Below are 20,800 nucleotides of genomic sequence, written 5' to 3'. Positions count from 1 at the left end.
GGTGACTGCAGTAGCAGATGTCTGTTGCCCAGCTGGAGACGAGGTCTGTTTATCATCCGGCTGGGAGTCACATTTATGAATCAGAGCCCAAATCAGAGCTGCTCTCATGTTAGGGTTAGATGCTACAATGTGTGTGTGGGTCTGTTTCTGCTAGCGTTCATGTCCTCATCTGCCCAAACATGACAGTTCAATCATTCATGCAGGCAAACAAGCTTTCTTTGTATATTTGAAAAAAGTTGAGCTAAATAATATTCGTAATAAATCCAAATCAGATGTCGGTGTGTATCAGCAGTGCGTTTATTACTCCAGGGGCCACACTGAGTCCATGCAATCTGTTACATCCTGCTGTCTCTTTATTTAAAATTAAACTTTGTCTCATTTTTGCCCCCTGTGGGCCAGTTAGTGGTTTAACTTCCTCATATACACACAGACCTAGGTTCTGTGGCCATTTCCTGTGGGTTTGACTGCCATCTAGCGGCGTGACCTCCAGGCCTCTTCTCAGCTCTTTTTCTTTTCCGTCTCGCTGCCATGTCACTTGGCTCTCGTCGTCATCATCTAACAGGCTACCGGCCAATTTTCCTGCAGATTAATTCAGTCAATTCCCGGTTGTGTGTTTCTCCCACAGCAAATCTGATTTATTTCCATTACAAAAGCTGCACTGCAGCATCAGTAAATAACCAAATGTTATCTCTGGTCTGTTCCCTTTGTGCTTTTGTGCCGTGTATTATTCAGTAGTCCTGGTGAATACATTTGGAGGGATGAGGAGAGCACATGGTAGCCAGTCCCTGAGTGGCTAAACCGGATTAGCAGACATTAAAAGCGCCTGTCTCCATTACTCCAAGGACGTGGTAGGGTGCTACATCTGCCTTAATCCTCTCAAGGCTTGAGCACCCCCCCTTGCTTTAATGGGGCTCAGCGGCTTTGGGAGCACAATAACATCAACTCGGTGTATACACTGTATAAGCAAAGCAGGGAGGATTATGTTGCAGGCTTATATATGTAAAGCTTGGGTTGCTCATTATGCTCTCTTGGGTAAAAAGAAAAATATATCTTTCCAAATTTAATGGGTAGATATCTGTGAATATGTTGTGATTATGAAACTGAATTATTGCTGTATATCTACAGGGCTGGACAAATTATAAATGTTTTAGCAAGCCCACTGGGCAAGTCGAAGCTCCAATGTGTAGCCCTTAGGCTTGGCAATTAACCAGACTAAAAAGCAGAAACTTACATAACTTAACAAGCTATTTGTGTGCATTAATACAGACTGTGAAAAATAAGCGAGAATCCTTGCTAGGGGTGACTTTATAGGGCCATGGTCCTTATTCTCTCTTGATAATGACTCTAAAGTCTAGTCTTTGGCAATGGTGGCTCATTGGTTAAGACCTTGAGTGATCAGTCAGAAGGTTGAGAGTTTTAAATGCACCCAGGCCATGAGCAAGGCCCTTAAACCTCAACAGATCAGTTGTGTCCTGGCTAAATTGTAAAAAAAAGTGTCAAATAAGCAAAATGGTAAAATAAGAAATGTAAAATTGTACACTAAGACCTTATGGGGGCCCTTAGGGGTCTTCATTTTAACTCGATTGCATTTTTTGTTCTGCGTGTTCTGTGTTTTGCTCAGTTTTCACATCCCTTCTCATTACTGATTCAGGAAATCCACTCCACTGAGCCTACTGGAGTGTGTTATATTCAAACAAGCATTTTAAATGAAGGGTTTCTTTGCTGAAGTCAATAGATAGTGAGAAAATAGGTTAATTCATTATGAAGCTGGGACTACATGTACGCAACAAAAAAATAAATAAATTTGCTTTGCCTGGTCTATTGATTTGTCCAGCTCTACCCTGTAATTAGAAAACTGTATTTTTATATCTAGAAATGCACAATTTATATTCAGGTGAATAGTGTTTTGTATTTTTAATTTTTGTCTTAAAAAGGGAGGCTGAAACCGATGTATTTGAAATAAAAATAGCAGACAAATCCAATCGGTATGCAAGATCAGCGTCCGAAGCATGTGTAGGTCAGGGGAGGCAAAATCAGAGTAATCAAGGCAAAGGCAAAAACACACAAGGTTTGTCTGCCATTTTTTTGTGCTGAGAGGCTTCAGAAAATATGATGTCATTTTCCATTAATGGAACATAGTAAGCATCGAAGTGCCCTGGTTTTTGCAGTGCATTGTGGGATTTGTTAGGGAGCAAGTGTTCCAGTTCCCTAGGACTTGAGACAACCCTTAACTACTGAACTAATTGAAACGCACCCAATGTGCAGGTCTCTTGGGATGTGCAGTCTGTGACGGCCGTGTTTGTAGGCCATGTTTGTTAGCTGAAGACATGTTAGTGTACTTGGAAGAACCAGAGTAGACTGCAGTTCATCATCCAGCTAGTGAAATGACGGCTTTAATCCACCAGAGAGAGACATCACCTCACTGTCGAGGACTGAATAAGTCAGTGAGAAGAAGACCAACTATGATTTCATGAGCATTGTCCTTGATGTTCATTCCCCTGAAAATTGATTCGCCGTATTCATTTCTGACCAGGATGTATTTATAATTACTGAAGCATGCCAATATCAAATGAAGATTGATGTATTAAAATGTTACGCAAGTGCAGTTTGTTTCCACAGGTGTGAACACAGCAGTCACATTCTTTAGCCTGCATGAACTGGTGTGAGGCTGTTTTCACACTCAGCGTATCACTTTCATTTGTTTTAGAACGTTTCACATTATTATCATTTTAAAATGCACCAAAAAATTAATTGCTCATTAATTTCTTTACTTTTGTAGGTTATTCAAGTACAATTATTTGAGAAAGATAGAGTACTATAGTTGCTAACTATTATTTACTACACAGACCAGGCATAACAATATGGTCCCCCTTTTGCTGCCAAAACAGCCCTGGCCTGCCATGCTCTGTGTATTCTGACACCTTTCTATCAGAACCTGCATTAACTTCTTCAGCAATTTGAGCAACAGTAGCTGGACTGTTGGATCGAATCAAACGGGCCAGCCTTAGCTGCCTTGGTCGTCCATGACCCTGTCGCCGGTTCACCACTGTTCCTTCCTTGGACCACTTTTGATAGATACTGACCACTGCAGACCGGGAACACCCCATAAGAGCTGCAGTTTTGGAGATGCTCTGATCCAGTCATCTAGCCATCACAATTTGGCCCTTGCTCAAACTCGCTCAAGTCCTTACGCTTGCCCATTTTTCCTGCTTCTAACACATCAACAAAATGTTGACTTGCTGCCTAATATATCCCACCCACTAACAGGTGCCATGATGAGGAGACAATCAGTCTTATTTACCTCGACAGTCAGTGCTCATAATGTTGATCGGTGTAGCATTTTATTCCAATTTTACACTCTCTTTAAACTAATTTCTATACAACCTCATTCCTGTTATTATTATATATGATCTGTTATTACATGTAATGTCTATTTAAGCCACTAAAAACAAATTGAGTTGATTGTATTGATATCCAGACAAAAATCTAAAGATTTGTCATTTAAAAAATTATTATAGCTTAAAAGCTGAATGTTGAAAATGAAACAGCAGACAACGACGGAGACCTTGCATTTCTGGCAGGCTCGTGTTCGATTGTTTAGTTCGCACCTGTGTATGGTTAAAGTGTTTACATCTGACCGAATGAACCACACACTGAGGCGATGCTTTGAACAAGCAGGTGTGAACACGGTTATTGCGAGAGGCTTGGTGTGCTTGCAAGTGAACACTTGCACATTACAGTTGCACAGAGCACATGATTCAGGCTGCCTGTGGAAAGTAACCCAGATATAGCTGTGTGCGATGCGTGTGTATACTTTTTTCTGTGGTCATGTGCATTAAGTTTTCCAGATGTAAGATATGCTTGATACATTTCACAGACTATATAGATAATGAAGGTTTTTCTAGCCATGCAGTGTCATACACATCCCATATATTTTATTTTGCTTCGTTTAATTGTGTTGATAAACCCAATATATATACACAAAACCAAATCAGATCAAATAATAATGAAACAACAGTATTCATTTCTGGCGAGTTTGAACTTAGACAAATAAGCCGAGTTTGTTTTTGCTGAAGTCTGTACCAGAGTTTGTTTTCCTGTGAAACTGTATGTTTTTCTTCTGGTTTGTTTGGTTTCTATTGCAGCAGTTTTTTAAGCTGACCACTCTTGAGGATGATTATTAGGAATTGATGCAAGTAGCTTGTGCTTTGATGGATAATTCTTTGCGGTTCTCATTTAGGGTTGGTTTTCTTCTGCTGGTTGGTTTCTCTGTAGAGAGAAGATAGAACAATGTGAATGTTGACATTGTGTAGTTAATTAGTTAATTAATATGTAGTTAATTAGTACACTGTTAACTGGTCGGCAACATTCTGTCTTTTCTTTATTGTACCTCTTTCTCTTTAGTGTACCTCCCAGTTAATAGTTCAAGTGTTGCTTTTGCTTGTACTGATGGAGCTATTTTATACATTTATACTATGCCAGTACATGCAATTTAAGGTCAATAGCAATCTCAGTAAACAGTGTTTCTGAATGGATGAATTGAGCTGCAGGCCCACTGATGATGTTCATTGAGATGATTCATTTAAGACCTGTAATGGAAATGAAAGCATGTACATTCATCAGGTTTGTTCTGCTGTGATAAGGGGTCTGTATTTTTTTTTGTCAGTGGGGGCAGATCGAATAACAATAATATCTGTAGTCCTTGCAAGTAGCACAAGTTGAACTTGACAGAACAAGCCTTTAATTTCTTTTAAATTATTTCGTGCAGATCTTTATAACACAGTATTGAATGCTCACACCTGTCAAAACAAACCAAACCAAAAGTAAACTGCAACAAATAATGTGTAATATGCTGTAATAATTAAGAAATCAGTTTATTTATTTATTTCCCGACTCTTCTTGGGTGTAGGTGCAGAGCCTCAGATGGAGTTCTCACCAGCCTCAAGTTTCTCTCCAGCTCTCAACAGCATTCCACAAGCTTTGATAGAATAACCAGCCCCTCGGCACATCTTCTCACAGACACACACACACACACACAAGCACGCATATGCACTAATGCACTTCTGTACTGCGTTGAGTGCTATACGGCCTGAGGCCAAGTTACTTCTCCACAACAATCATAATCTCAGACTCTCACCTGGAGGAGAAATACACAAGACTAACAGTGTTCATTCAACTCTTAACAGCTGAACTACTTCTGTGTGTGTGTGTGTGTTTTTAGTGCCAATGCAGTGAGCAGTAGGGATGGACTGGACACAGAGACAGGCACAGAGTCTCTTGTGAGCCAGCGCAGAGAGAGGGAGCGCGAGAGGAGCCGCAGGGCGCGGGACAACAAGCGTAAGTCATTCTGTCATTCTGAAATATATATGTATACCACATGCTTCATTACATCTACCAGCAGTCCATACATACCACAGAGCCAATGATCATGTTGCAACTAAGGACAGGTATATTATGAAAGGAACAGTAACTATAGGTAACCATAGTGTTATTTCCCATGACAGTGAATTTGAGGACTTCAGAAGTCAAGTAGAGAACAAAGCTTACCTTCTTTAGAGCTGGCAGCCCAGAGACCCGCTCTCTGATACAAGACCAAGACTGGCTAGAATGAGGTTTCTCTTATTTCCTGTTAAACAAACATGAGCCAAATTTTGTGGGTTATTTTATTCATTTTCCACCAGTTTGCGAGGAACTGGACACATTATAGTGAAGACAATAAAAGCAAGTGTGACACCAGTGTTGGATGAAGTGATAATTTATATCATTTCTTTATCTCATCAGCTTGAATAGCTCACATCAGCTGCAACCTAATTACTGATGAAAACCTCTTGACAAATGTATACCTTCATATAACCTTGTTTTCACCATTAAGGAACCGAACGATGGTTGGATACGGACCGTGACTCCTGACACAGACATAGCAGAAACGACCCTATACCTTTGTACAGTGTTGAGGTGTTTTATAGTGTTGATGTCATATGAATGACCAATCAGCAACGAACAGTACTGTTCACCCCACCTGTTGAGTACCATAAGGTTCTGTTGACACTAATCTTGGTAATCTTAATCAGGTGCCAAATGTCATATAGCTTGAACGCTTGGGGTCTAGTGAAAGAAACAGTGCTCCAGTTGTCTGCTTCTGAAAAAAACACATTTTGGGGCGGATCAGAGGTGGGCGATATGGCAAACATATTATATAATCATTCTCAAAGGTGTTTCTAAGATACACAATATGTATCTTGATGCACAGTATAGGTTTGCTCACAGACTGTGAGCAACACGGTAGTGTTGGATAAAGAAATTCTACTTAATTTAATGGCTTTGAAAATGAATTATATTTACAAAAAATCATTTAGAAATAAAACACTACATTCTGCCTTCTTCCACATACATGAACACACATATCCCCATGATTGCCTAGTGTCACTGTGGCAGTTTTGGTCTTTTGGTTTCCTGGCCACAGATTGCTGCGGGTTCGAAGGGATTTGACCTCACAGGCTTCAGATGGTAAAGTCAAATGGCTTTTCAATTCAATTTTATTTGTATAGCGCTTTAAACAATAAACATTGTCTCAAAGCAGCTTTACAGAACATTAGAAACATAAAAAACATACAAAAAGTCCTAGATGTTAGACAAAACCATCCCTAGTGAGCAACCCTGAGGCGACAGTGGCAAGGAAAAACTCCCTTCGATGGTATGAGGAAGAAACCTTGAGAGGAACCAGACTCAAAAGGGAACGCATCCTCATGTGGGTGACCCCGGAGAGTGTGATTATAAATTTTTATAAACACCGAAGAGTGTGATTATGAACAATGTCCTTCCTACAGTCATGTACAGTCAGTTGTGTGATGCAGAATGTTGTATATGTAGAGTGTGTGTATTAATTAGGAGGTTGTAGTCATCCTCAAAGTCCACATAGGGTTGGCATCGTTGCTTCGAATATCCAAATCCTCACGAAGCAGAATCTAGCTGGAGTTTGCCCATCTCTGGATGCCTCAGGATCCTCGCAGGGTTAGCCTCTTCTTACTAAAGGCCTACTGGAGCTAGATGCCATTTCTAGATGCCTTGGGATGGGTAGAAATTAGGAAACAAGTGGAAAGGAATTACCACTTTTCTGTTGCACCACTTTTACAGATGAAGTGCAAAATTCATTACATTAAATCAATTGGTTCCTCTCAATTTTTTAGTCTTTCTTCTTCTTTGGGCTTTTCCCTTCAGGGGACGCCACAGCGAATCATCTCTCTCCACCTATCCCTATCTTCTGCATCCTTAACACTTGCACCCACTAGCTTCATATCCTCATTTATTACATCCATATACCTCCTCTTTGGCCTTCCTCTTTGCCTCCTTTCTTACCAATATACTCACTCTCCCTCCTCTGAACATGTCCAAACCATCTTAACTAACTAACTTTGTCCCCAGAATACAAATATATGAAAATGGGCACGATTTCTCAGAAATCCTGTCATATTGTCCATCACCACGGTGAATTTTTAATACCAGCGGCATTTTAGAAATTACATAATTACTAACGTCATTGAAGGATGAGCTATATTCCAGTCAGGCCTTGGGAAGATTTAGTGCTTGTTTGTGTTAGTCCAGTAATTTATGGAGTGTTTGTTTTCTTGGCCTTGTACATCCTGAGTCCAGTTGAAAAAAAGGTCAAAAGAGGCAAGATGAAAGAAAACGTTTTCATCCCCACTGAGAGAAGCTCCTCTCACCGGTAAAGCATGTCCTGACTTTCTTTTCTTTTTAAAAACCAGCAAAATCGAGGTACGAGTTATAGACGAGTTCAAAAGTTTGCATACCCTTACTTTAAAATAATCAAACCAACCAAATTAATAGCAATTAATAGGAATAGGAATTTTTGGTATTATTATTGTTTTATGAATCAACTTATTGACAAGAGTATATTGAGATAATAACAGTAGGGAAATTCAGTAATACTTTTGGATGTAATATATGCGTAAACTTTTATTCCAGTTGGTAATATATTCCTAAACATTAATATGCATTCTTCAGGTCTGTTTTGCTGTTTGATATTTTGAGCTTGTTTGAACTTTCCTTAAATAAGTGCTAGATAAGTGTAAATTGCTGTTGACTCCTTTGGGTTCTTAGCTAACTTAATGAGACACATTCAGATACGTTAACAGGAGATGTTAATGAGAATGCACACTTTTCAGATTGTTAATGAAGAAAGCTGCTGCAGTAATATAAAGGTTGTGTTATAGCAGGCTTTCAGTAGAACAAAGGCAGTATATGTGATATGTGAATATATATATGTATTTAATATAATGTATATTATCTAAAATGCATACATCATCTACCCAGTCCCTAAAGGGGGTGCACATACTTTTGCACTCAACTGTACTGTCACATTCTCATCCTTTCAATGTATCAGTCATCTTCTTGCTTTTCATGCTTAAATGCATTCTCACTCATTAAAGATCTCCTGTGCTCTGCTTGACCTAACATCATACCCCATAACGATTTGTTGTCTGTTCCTCATGCTGCTAGAAGCTCATTAGTAAGAGACTAATTGGTGTAACTTCATTAACAGCAGCACTGAAAAATGCCTCAAGCAGGAGAGGCAGATGAAAGCCGTTTGTATCTGTGTGTGAGAGAAAGAGAGAGAGAGAGCGAGATTATTTGCGAAATCTTGTGGATGTCTCAATACTGCAAGTAACATGAAGATGTCCAGTAGGGGGCACTATGTTTTCACTTCAGAGTAAAGATGCTGAGGATCACGACATACTCAGCCTGATTAGAAGCTGGCTTAGGATTTTATCTTCAATAAAAGACGAACAGAGATGAGTATGGAGATTACATACTAAAAGAGACTCAACTTTTGAGCGGTAGTGTGTGTGTATATATATATATATAGAGAGAGAGAGCGTAACTATATAAATTTGTATATAATTTTTATGTGAGTCATGCTCCATTGTTCTCTCTCTCCATCGTTCAGCACATCAGCACTTTCTGAAGCACTCGTTATTGTGCTGCGTCCGAGCAATGGTTTGGAGTCAAATTAAAGAATTATGTTGGCAGCATTACTCTAACCATTTGCAGTCCATTTCTGAGGCTGAGTGCGATTGCAGTCATATAGGCGTCTTTCCTGGAATAATGGGCAGCTCATGAAAAACTTTTCACCATCAGTGACAGAAACTAGTCCAGGCCACAGAGATAAATCGATTATTAATCATTAAACTGATGTGTAAATAGGATATCTTTGTGATTTGCCAATAACTCTGACACTTACAATAGTCCTTCTCTACAAGACCTTCATTTTTTAGAATTAAAGCTAAGTTGTTGACATATCAGTTGAAGTCTACTAAATCAAATTATACTGTATCTGTATTGTCTCAGTCTTATTATTAAATACAGTGTGTGTGTGTGTGTACGTGTTTAGGGATGCTTCCTTAATGAGAGATGAAATTTGTCCACACAAAGATAGGAAGATCTGACTATTTTGACCTTGTGGGAACGTTGGACATTCGTAATCGAATTAAACCCCAAAGCACATGATTTGTGCTGTTACAGGAAAATAAGAATTGATGAGATGCCGTGATGCACCCTGACATGAGCTAATGTGACACTAGGAAGTTGATTATTTTCCAATTACAGCAAGTCTGAAGTGTTTTAATAAAATTTGTCTGCGCAAGAATAGAAACAGCAAAATAGATTGAATGTAATTGAATTTAGTGATAACGACAGCTGTTTATTTAAAAGAATTAAAACTTGTCTGCGATGTTTTCCAAGATGCCTCTGTCAAGAAGTCTAGTCTAGTCATTACTAATGTGTATGCCTGATTTATCCTTAATATATACTTCAAATGGAATCTGTAGAAGAAAAACAACTTCGTATATCTGACCTTGTAGTGAGCTCGAACCTGTTTGGGGCAAATCGAAAATCGAATCAGTTCATCTGCTGGTTACAGTAATAATTCCATAAAAATATCCTGCGCTATCGTGTGTGTGTGTGTGTAATATATGGGGTTGTTTAGTGGTTAGAATGTAGTGTAGGGGTTGGACAGGTGTGAGGCCCAGGGGCTGCAGTATTGTGTTAGTCTTCATGCCTCAGGCACTGTTTTATTCACCCTGCTTAACCACTGGGACTGAATACCAACTGGGAAGATATTGAGAGCTCAGATTGTTTTGCAAATGACTGGATATACTGTTTTATTGCTCTGACTTGACCTGTACAACTGTTGAACATTTGTGCCTTTTTGGTTGAAAGATGTGGAAGGCTTTGGGGACTTTCTGAAACAGAAGTAAGCATGAATTCACCGTTTTCCCTCTGGGGTGGAAGTCGAGTTGTAATCAGGACAGGTGGGAAATATGAACAGACATTAATTTCTCATGTTATACTGTAGTTATTCCCCGCAGGCAAACCTCAGTCCGTAAATCACCGGGCGCATGGCACACCTGGCCGAGGTCAGGCTGGATATCGCATGGTTCTGTCCCTGCTCTGGGCGGTGCGACGTACTGACGTCTTGATTTCTTCTTCTGCTCTGGTTTATACAGTATCGGCAGTGTGAGCAGGGTGCTGAGCCACATCCCGCTTACTGTGGGTTAAATGTTCAGAGAGTTAGAATTAGGTCTGCTGTTCAGAGCAGCTGTAGAGGTAAGAATTATATTGCTGTTGGAATGTTACTGTAGAAACTAATATCGATCCTCAGATTGAATTAATGACTCGGCAGAATTGCAGGCTTTACTTTTTTAATTGCTTTTGGATAATATATTTTATCTCAGATCTGGTATTTCATGTGTAAATTGAAGAAGAATGCAGTGTTTGATAGTAAATAGTTGTGCTAATTCTTCAAGGAAAAATGATTGTGACCAGAGCTTCTCTTTCAGGATTGGTCAGTATGAAAATATAGGGATAGATATGGCAATAAATGACACCACTCAATGTAAAAAGTAGTTTATATTTGTATTAGTTGTTGTAGTAGTGGATATATTTGTGTAAATGAATTAATGTTAGTCTTGCTAAATTCTGGTCATTATATAAACGTCAGCTAACTTGAGTTGAACCTGCCAAGGTTCCATCAAGTCTTTGCGGTCCACTGGGGTTTGATTATATCTGAAAGTGTAATACCAATAATTCTGACAAAAATGAGCTAAAGCTGCTGTGGAACATGCAGAGGACAGATATTAACGTATTATTTCCAGGCAGCCGTTTGTTGCTCCAAGCCTACAGGGGGCTATGATTACATTTGATTACATCTCCTTCCCCATATCTGTCTCTCTCTCTTTCTCAGCACCTTCACTGCAGATAAGAAGTAGAACTGCTCTTACAGCTGCTGTGATGAAAGGAGGTGATGGAGGACGAATAAGAACAGTGACAATGAATGGACTTTTCAGAAACCCATTGATCCAAGAGTTTAGAGTAAACCTTTTATTATAGGCTTACTCACACATCACTTTGGGTATTTTTTTTTTTGCTGCATTGGCACATGGACCACGTAATGTGGATGATTTTTTTTTTTTTTTCAAATTGAGGCTTTTAGGCAGTGGACAGTGATGCGTTAAAATGTTTAAGTGATTAGATCAGCCTTACTTCAGCACTCGAAGCGTGGGGTTTGGGGTGTGGTGGGGGTGTGCTATCCAGCTAGAGAAACTCAAGGAAGTAATGGACACGGCTACAGTTTTGGAGTGTTTTGGTCTAATGCAGCGTTCTTGCCGTCCTGTCAGACCCTTCCAGCGTGTACGATGTCACCCTGAGTCACTGCCTCGAGCCTGTCTGTGTACGTATGATTTTAATGAGATGGATTAAGCGTGATTAAAGACTGCACTTTCTTTCATGCTTCATCATTAGATGTGCAATTAACTGCTTGCGAGATATGATACATATCTCAACGATTAGCGGCATTTTCGAGCCGCCAACAGTGCATAAGATTTGGTCCGATATGGTGATTTAGGCAAACAATTCACATATATAAATGACATACTTTCTTCAATGGAGTTAGGACTGACAGCCACAAAGAGACCACACCTCCTTTACTTTCACTGACAGGCACAGAAGCCACACCTCCTTCACTGAGACTGATATTCACAGATACCACGCCTCCTTTATTGTTACTTACGAGCACAGAGGCCACATCCTCCTTACTGGGACTGACAGACCCAGTAAGGACAGGCACAGGAGGACATGCCTCCTTTACTGCTATTAGCGGCACAGAGGCCACACCTCCTTTGTTGTTACTGACAGTCACAAAGATCACTTGTGAGGGTAAATAATTATAAAACAGCGCTTTTTTGACCATTGCATATTTTCTACTCCTTTTCCTAAATGGTGCATTTTTGTTCATTGCTGCCTTTATACATTGCAACACCACGACACAACAAGTACCGTAATACATATTGTGTATCTTGAATTTGCCAAACATTGTGTAATCATTTGCCATTGTTCATCACGTGATGTGATAGTATTAATTATACTATATTTACAAGCTCTAGTTTAGTTCAAAAGATCTTTCACTTACAATATGTCTGTCCTTAGTTGCCAGCATTATTGCCCTCACTCATAACGGCTGATTTAATAGCTGTTACTTTTGTGTTTGTGTTGTAAATCTCCAAGTCCTGCTGTTCCCACAGTCTGTGTTTTATGTGTGTTTGCACTTTTTGCTCTGAAAATAAATGCTTTGTGTGTCTCTCACAGTCCCTCGGTTAAACGGCCACTCGAAGGCCGACCGTGTTAATCGAGACTCGGCCATGGGTTACGACAGCACTTCAATGATGAGCAGCGAGCTGGAGTCTAGTTCCTTCATCGACAGTGAGGAAGATGAGGATGCCAGCAGGTCAGTCTGTCCCAGGCACTCATTTACTCAAGAGCTATAGATTATTGTGACACCTCCCTGTCAGAAACAAGAATTTACCATGTGTACTTTCCTTTGTGTTGTTGTGCAGATTGAGCAGCTCCACAGAACAGAGCACTTCTACTCAACTCATGCGCAGGCACAAGCGCCGACGACGGAGACAGAAAGTGGCCAAAATGGACAGGGTGAATTTCTTACTTCTTGAAAGCAGAGTCAGTGTAATCGAGCGGTAGTGACATATTACGAGCATTTCATACAGGAAACCTTAAAGGGGTTTTTTTTTTGTGTCTTTTTATGACAGTCCTCATCATTCAGCAGCATAACAGATTCCACCATGAGCCTCAACATCATCACAGTCACTCTCAACATGGGTAAGATGACTCATCATCAGTCTTGTCACAGTAACGCTGATGATAGTCACCATGTGTGTGCACTGCTGTGTGAAGGCAATACTGAAATCTTTCCATGCCCCTTTCCTACAGAGAAGTATAATTTCCTGGGCATCAGCATCGTGGGGCAGAGTAATGACCGAGGAGATGGAGGCATATACATCGGCTCTATAATGAAAGGTGGCGCCGTAGCAGCCGACGGCCGAATTGAACCTGGAGACATGCTGTTGCAGGTAAAGCGTCTCTTACACTGTCATAACTGTGCATAAAGTTCTCGACTTTAAGGTAGAGTACAATAATAAATTACGTTTGCACAATTTCCCCTTTCTCTCAAATCTGTTAAGTCAAGATAGTTGGATCCTAATGCTTTGCTCTGGAACTATAAGGCTAATGTGGCTATCAAATAAGGGTTCTGCATATGGCATCTACAAAAAAATGGACAAATGACATCACAGTGCTAAAGACAGGACCCAAGCTCATTTAGAGTTAGAGAAGATTATATATAATAATAAAGTTATTTATATGTTTGTATTTATACTTACACCGATCATAACATAACAATATGACCACCTGCCTAATATCTTGTTGGTCCCCCTTTTGTTACCAAAACAGCCCTGACCTGTCCTGCACTGTGTATTCTGACACCTTTCTATCAGGACCAGCATTAACTTCTTCAGTAATTTGAGCAACAGTAGCTCGTCTGTTGGATCGGATCACACGGGCCAGCCTTCGCTCCCCACGTGCATTAATGAGCCTTGGCCGCCCATGACCCTGTCGCTGGTTCACCACTGTTCCTTCCTTGGACCACTTTTGATAGATACTGACCACTGCAGATTGGGAACACCCCACAAGAGCTGCAGTTTTGGAGATCCTCTGATCCAGTCGTCTAGCCATCACAATTTTGCCCTTCATCAAACTCGCTCAAATCCTTACGCTTGCCCATTTTTCCTGCTTCTAACACATCAACTTTGAGGACAAAATGCTGCCTAATATATCCCACTAACAGGTGCCATGATGAGGAGATCATCAGTGTTATTCACTTCACCAGTCAGTGCTCATAATGTTATGCCTGATCATTGTATATTTACTTATATTCAACAATATGTTGTTGTTTTTTTTTAAATATACCCACAACCAACCCACCACCTTCTCCTCTTTTGGAGGATAATAAGGATGTTGTTGGTTATGTATAAACTTTTATAAATTGAAAATAGGAAAACAAAAAGAAAATAATTGGTCCATATCACATGACCTTGGTGACATGGTCTGCTATTCTATGAAACTGGTTATGAGCCAAAGACACAAGACACAAGAAAAAAAAGCAAGTCTTCATACTGTAATCAGTAATGCTTTGTGTAACACAAGCTCTAAATGGTCTGAGCTATCACCGTCTTGTATAGGGGCTGTAATATAACACTTTATAGGAAGGAAATGTGAAGGTTTTAATGTGGAGATGTTTTCCAGCTCTCTGATGTAGTGCCATTCAGAGGAGTCAGTAAATCACAGAAGGAGGGTTATAAGTAAAATCTTCCCAGCACTAAACATGGAATAAACTTATATATAGAAATAAAGCCCAGATTGATTTCATTTGTCACTTTCGCGTAAATGAAATTTTTCAAACTATTTGAGTAGGAAGGACAAATTGGTTTATTGATATAAGACAAGTGGCAGGTATTTATGATAAGCAGATTCTCCTCATGATAGTTTGACACTGATTTATTCGTTTATTCTGCTCAACAGTTTTGTACATTAAGCATTTTGATTGTTGCAGTGTCAGTTCTCAGAACGAAAGTCAGTCAGATCAGGTGTCATTTGTTTTTCCACAATGACGCATGGTGAACAATTACTTGGTCCACAATCTTAGAGGGTGTCTTGTGTTTTTTTTACGGTCATTTCATGCTTATGTATTGTTTCTTTGTGCTGAACAGTTGTTTCAGCGCCTCTTCCTTCCTGCCACACAAACCTCTGAGCCTGCTTTTTACTACTCACGCTATGCTCAGTGACCAGTTTATATCTCATCCACTCAGACTTGACCCTGGACCCAGGTCATCTGTTCATAATAGATTGTTTAGAGAGCATCAGAGAGTCAAAACCAGAAGTTGGAGTCACAATGCGAGTTTCATTATGAGTGGTTTGTAGTTGGAACTTGGTTTTAACAACTTTAAAGGACTTTAAAGTGACTGAGATTTAAAGTTAAGTGAACAATGGAAAATATGAATAGTGTGTAGAAGCTAGCTAATTCTGAGGCTAACAATGTAGTTAGCTAGGACTGGTCCGAAAGAGACCTATAGAAAATAAGACAAAAATCTTAACATTTCCCTTTTGGTAAAAAATAACTGAGTGAAATGTTGAACTCTAAAATGACGTAAATACACAGGTTATATTGAGAAACCTGGAAATCTTGTGATGATGAATTGTATTTCAGTACTGTTTTAGCCAAAATAATGGGCCATTCATATCAAATTGTGGCTAATATAAATCACATGAATCATTTTCGAGCTGTGTGTTGCTTTTTTGTTCTAAAATGGCCATGAAAAGCAGTATTTGCCAAGGATTTTGAACGAGACTTTTGATTTGTTATAATTAGTTTAGTAGGATTTTTCCTTTTTTTCCCGTAAACTTCACAGTTGCAACATAGAAGTTTAGATTTCAAAACCTGACTCATTTTTGTTTACAACATGAAGCTTATTACTGAAACAAAGTGCCTTTTATGCAGGTGAACGATGTGAACTTTGAGAACATGAGCAATGATGATGCTGTAAGGATTCTGCGGGAAATCGTCTCCAAGCCTGGGTGAGCTGTAACACGGAGTCATCAGTTCACTCACAATACACTTGCACTGGCACTAATACTGACTTCTACTGAACGCTTCTTCCTCAGACCCATAAGTCTCACAGTGGCTAAGTGCTGGGACCCCTCTCCTCGCAGTTACTTCACTATCCCCAGAGGTACAGCATATCACAGTTTCATGATTTAATATCAGCATTAAACAGCACCATTACCGGCAGGAGTCATTTTCTCCTCAATTGTTCCACTGGGATGCAATAATCGAACGTTATATCTTTATCTTTTAATGCACAGGTTAAGATGCATTGTTATTGGATCTCATAAGTCCAGTTAAGTCCCAAATCGTGTTAAATCGCCAATTTAATGACCATTTTCTTGGCTTTTTTCCAGCGGAGCCCGTAAGACCGATCGATCCTGCTGCCTGGATCACTCACACAACAGCACTGACTGGAACTTATCCACACTACGGTATGCTGCAGTAAAACCCTATGGATTGTGAGTGTTTCATAACTGTTTGTACTTGAATCGTTTTTACTCTTATTCCTTAGAGCTGGATGACTTGCCTCTCTCAGCTAGTAAAACCGAAATGGCCACAATAGTGAAAGTGATGCAGCTGCCCGATTCAGGACTGGAGATCAGGGATCGGATGTGGCTTAAGATCACCATTACTAATGCTGTCATTGGTGAGTGCTGGAACAACATATGGATGGAAACCTCATGATCTTGAGATGAGTGTTTGTTTGCGAAATCCAGCAACACTCATTAACAAAACAGCAGAAGTCATGCAGGCAGACTGTTTCGAAAGTAACGTAGATCCTGGGACGAGAAGAGATACATAATTTGATTGCTTCTTAATCAAGCCCAGTTGCTCTTTTTTTAAGGGAACCACAGAAAATAACCTCTTTTAACATATACTCAGATTTCTTCTATTTTTAAACCACTCAGACAAGCTCACTCAGTTTTTCCTGGTTGTGGTCATCACTGAGAAAGCTCTGCATGCATTTACCTTTACCGCCTCTAGGAGGAGTGGTTTATCTGTCTTAATTATTCTGTGAAAAAAACGCTCATGCCTTTAGATACATCAGTTGAGTAAACATGTACGTCTTGGTGTTTTTATTTGTTAGGTGCTGATGTGGTGGACTGGCTGTATTCAAGAGTGGAAGGCTTCAAGGACCGACGCGACGCCCGAAAATACGCCAGCAGTTTGTTGAAACACGGCTACCTGAGACACACCGTCAATAAAATCACCTTCTCGGAACAGTGCTACTATACATTTGGAGATCTGTGCCAAAGTACATATGTGTTTCCTTCTAGTGTAGCTGTAGGATTTATTTGCATTGTAGGAGATGTTCATGTAGAGCTTACATCCCTCATCAATCAGTCAGCCACATATACAATTAACCTAGAATTAAACCTGGGTTTTTCTTTCCTAGACATGGCCTCTCTGAATCTGAATGATGGATCTAGTGGTGGTGGTTCAGAGCAAGACACTCTTGCACCTCTCCCTCCAGCGGGTCCTAACCCGTGGCCTGCAGGTGGGCAGCCGTACCCATATCCAGGCTACCCGAACCCACCGCCCGGCTTCCCGCCTGGATACTCAGAGCCCTGCCACAGCTTCCACAGCGGCAGTGCCGGCAGCCAGCAAAGTGAAGGTAAGACTGTGTGTGTGTGTGTGTGTGTGTGCACGTGAGCACGTGTGCATATGCGTGTGTCTGCTAGGAAGAGGAAAATGAAAGAGAAAAGGAAGTTAATCATTTATTGGGAAGTGACTATGGGGGAGTTGTTTGAAAAATATTGCTGTGGAGCGGGGGAGCCCCTTTCTCTATCCTGCTCATCTCCTGCTTTTTGTTTTACTTTTGACTCAATGACATAAGAGATACAGGAAGTGATTAGTATACTTAGGTGTATATTTCCAGTATGTTGCAGTTGTTACTTCAGCAAGAAGGAAAAGCCTTAAATTTCTGAATTGGAATGGGTCATTTATTTTAAATATTGTGTAATACATTATAACAGGGGCGTTTATAGTAAATTTGAATGTATTTCCCACAATTATGGGTATCGGCCAGTTTTTTTTAATCATTCAGTGTCAGCACTTCTGCTTCAGTCCAGTTCATTTGGACATTTATTATCCACTATGGCCAGTTTTAAGGCAAATAAATGATCTTACATTGACAAGCAGAATTTCATGAGCTTCTGAATTTAGATTTTTCTAAATATACAGTATCTCACATTTTTGTAAATATTTTATTATATCTTTTCATGTGACAACACTGAAGAAATGACACTCTGCTCCAATGTAAAGTAGTGAGTGTACAGCCTGTATAACAGTGTAAATATGCTGTCCCCTCAAAATAACTCAACACACAGCCATTAATGTTTAAACCGTTGGCAACAAAAGTGAGTACACTCCTAAGTGGAAATGTCCAAATTGGGCCCAATTAGCCATTTACCCTCCCCGGTGTCATGTGACTCGCTAGTGTTACAAGGTCTCAGGTGTGAATGGGGAGCAGGTGTGTTAAATTTGGTGTTATCACTCTCACACCCTCTCATACTGGTCACTGGAAGTTCAACATGGCACCTCATGGCAAAGAACTCTCTGAGGAACTGAAAAAAAGAATTGTTGAGTGCACATGCTCAGCGTCATATCCGGAGGTTGTCTTTGGGAAATAGACGTATGAGTGCTGCCAGCATTGCTGCAGAAGTTGAAGGGGTCGGGTTCAGTGCTCAGACCATACGCCGCACACTGCATCAAATTGGTCTGCATGGCTGTCGTCCCAGAAGGAAGCCTCTACTAAAGATGATGCACAAGAAAGCCCACATACAGTTTGCTGAAGATAAGCAGACTAAGGACATGGCCAGAACCTTTCCTGTGGTCTGATTAGACCAAGATAAACTTATTTGGTTCAGATGGTGTCAAGCGTGTGTGGCGGCAACCAGGTGAAGAGTACAAAGACAAGTGTGCCTTGCCTACAGTCAAGCATGGTAGTGGGAGTGTCATGGTCTGGGCCTGCATGAGTGCTGCCGGCACTGGGGAGCTACAGTTCATTGAGGGAACCATGAATGCCAACATGTACTGTGACATATTGAAGCAGAGCATCATCCCCTCCCATCGGAGACTGGGCCGCAGGGCAGTATTCCAACATGATAACGACCCCAAACACACCTCCAAGACGACCACTACCTTGCTAAAGAAGCTGAGGGTAAAGGTGATGGACTGGCCAAGCATGTCTCCAGACCTAAACCCTAAGTTGGGGGAGTGCAAGGTCTCTAACATCCACCAGCTCTGTGATGTCATCATGGAGGAGTGGAAGAGGACTCCAGTGACAACCTGTGAAGCTCCGGTGAACTTCATGCCCAAGAGGGTTAAGGCAGTGCTGGAAAATAATGGTGGCCACACAAAATATTGACACTTTGGGCCCAATTTAGACATTTCCACTTAGGGGTGTACTCACTCAACGGTTTAGACATTAATGGCTGTGTGTTGAGTCATTTTGAGGGGACAGCAAATTTATACAGGCTGTACACTCACTACTTTACATTGTAGCAGAGTGTCATTTCTTCAGTGTTGTCACATGAAAAGATATAATAAAATATTTACAAAAATGTGAGGGGATAATTAGCTCTTCTTTAAGTGCATATAATTAGATGTAAGAAACTTCCTTTTCTGATCTGAAATCCTTTTCCTGTTTAATTTTTTTATAAGCTGTGCAACATAAAAAGTCCCTGACAGACTGGTTCTTATCTATAAAACAAACAAAGTACATCTTCAGCTCTACGCTATTTATTTTGGCAGAGTTCTTGTGATTTTCCTTTTTTTTTTTTTTTTTACAGTGAAAGATTTACATGCAAATTAATGATTGTTAACCCTGCCCAGAGTAGTGACACTGATCATTTTTTGTTCATTTGTGTATAAACATGTGGCTGTGTGTATGTTGTGTGTGTTAGAGTTTGAGGATTTGCAGTGCAGGAAGAGTTTTGGTCCTGGATGTGTAGGGTGAGTGAGTGGGTGTGGGTGTAAAGTGGGCTTGTGACTTGGCTGCATGGCAGGTGCTCGTGTGGTAACTCTGTTGTTCCCTTTGTTTCTGCTGGGCAATGATAGACTGAAGGAGGATTGCTAACAGGACTGGGGGGATCTGGTAAGCCTGCCATCCACCCATCACCCCTGCTCCCTGTCTGCTTTCCTCTCCGTGTGCCTCCTGCTCCCTGTTCATCCTTTTACCACTCGGTCACGATGCCATAGTGCAGTCGGCTCATCAGTCCATCTGACCTGGGGTTACAGCTAATCATGTTCTTCCTGTGTGCTGCTCTGCTCTGTTCTCATTGTGGTGTTACTCATGGTGTGCATGACCAGTGGAACTGAGAAATGCCTTCATTTTCATTAGAAGATCATTTTCAGTGGGTTGACCTTTTTGCCAAAAAGGAAGCTTTGGTAGGCATAAGGCAGGGTGTGATCGAAAGGAAAGTAATGCTTCATCATTGTCATGTGTTATCTGCTGCACATGAGTGCAATGGGTCTGGGGCAGAGGTACCGCTACCATAAAGACGCAAAAAAATTTGATGATTTAATCTTAATAACATTATAAACCTTATGTTCTGTTCCTTAGTAATAAATGTTTAATTGGTGACATGAATTATAAGAATTAAATATATCAGTACATTTGTAAAATTCGATTTCCATTAAATGTGAATAATATTTATGGAAATAAGCACAAATTGAACGAGAGTGTGTGTGTGTTTGTGTGTGCGTGCATGTGTGTGTGTATGTGTGTATGTGTGTGTGTGTGGGTGTGTGTGCAAAGAGAGTAAG

The 20,800-nt window shown here is 40.4% G+C and overlaps 1 protein-coding gene across 1 annotated transcript in view; it reads left to right on the top strand.

The window, feature by feature from the left end:
- The window catches only part of dvl1a (dishevelled segment polarity protein 1a), a 41,492-nt gene that overhangs the window by 18,648 nt on the left and 2,044 nt on the right, over positions 1–20,800 (top strand). Inside the window, exons 4-14 of the mRNA XM_058409571.1 lie at positions 5,222–5,337; positions 12,661–12,799; positions 12,909–13,002; positions 13,119–13,188; positions 13,300–13,439; positions 15,923–15,999; positions 16,087–16,154; positions 16,384–16,461; positions 16,542–16,676; positions 17,118–17,285; positions 17,427–17,645. Coding sequence (XP_058265554.1) covers positions 5,222–5,337; positions 12,661–12,799; positions 12,909–13,002; positions 13,119–13,188; positions 13,300–13,439; positions 15,923–15,999; positions 16,087–16,154; positions 16,384–16,461; positions 16,542–16,676; positions 17,118–17,285; positions 17,427–17,645 — 1,304 coding nt within the window. The remainder of the gene's footprint in view (positions 1–5,221; positions 5,338–12,660; positions 12,800–12,908; positions 13,003–13,118; positions 13,189–13,299; positions 13,440–15,922; positions 16,000–16,086; positions 16,155–16,383; positions 16,462–16,541; positions 16,677–17,117; positions 17,286–17,426; positions 17,646–20,800) is intronic.

The sequence above is a fragment of the Hemibagrus wyckioides genome, linkage group LG15 (genome assembly GCF_019097595.1).
Source record: "Hemibagrus wyckioides isolate EC202008001 linkage group LG15, SWU_Hwy_1.0, whole genome shotgun sequence".
NCBI lineage: Eukaryota > Metazoa > Chordata > Actinopteri > Siluriformes > Bagridae > Hemibagrus > Hemibagrus wyckioides.
This window is presented reverse-complemented; position numbering and strand designations above follow the sequence as displayed.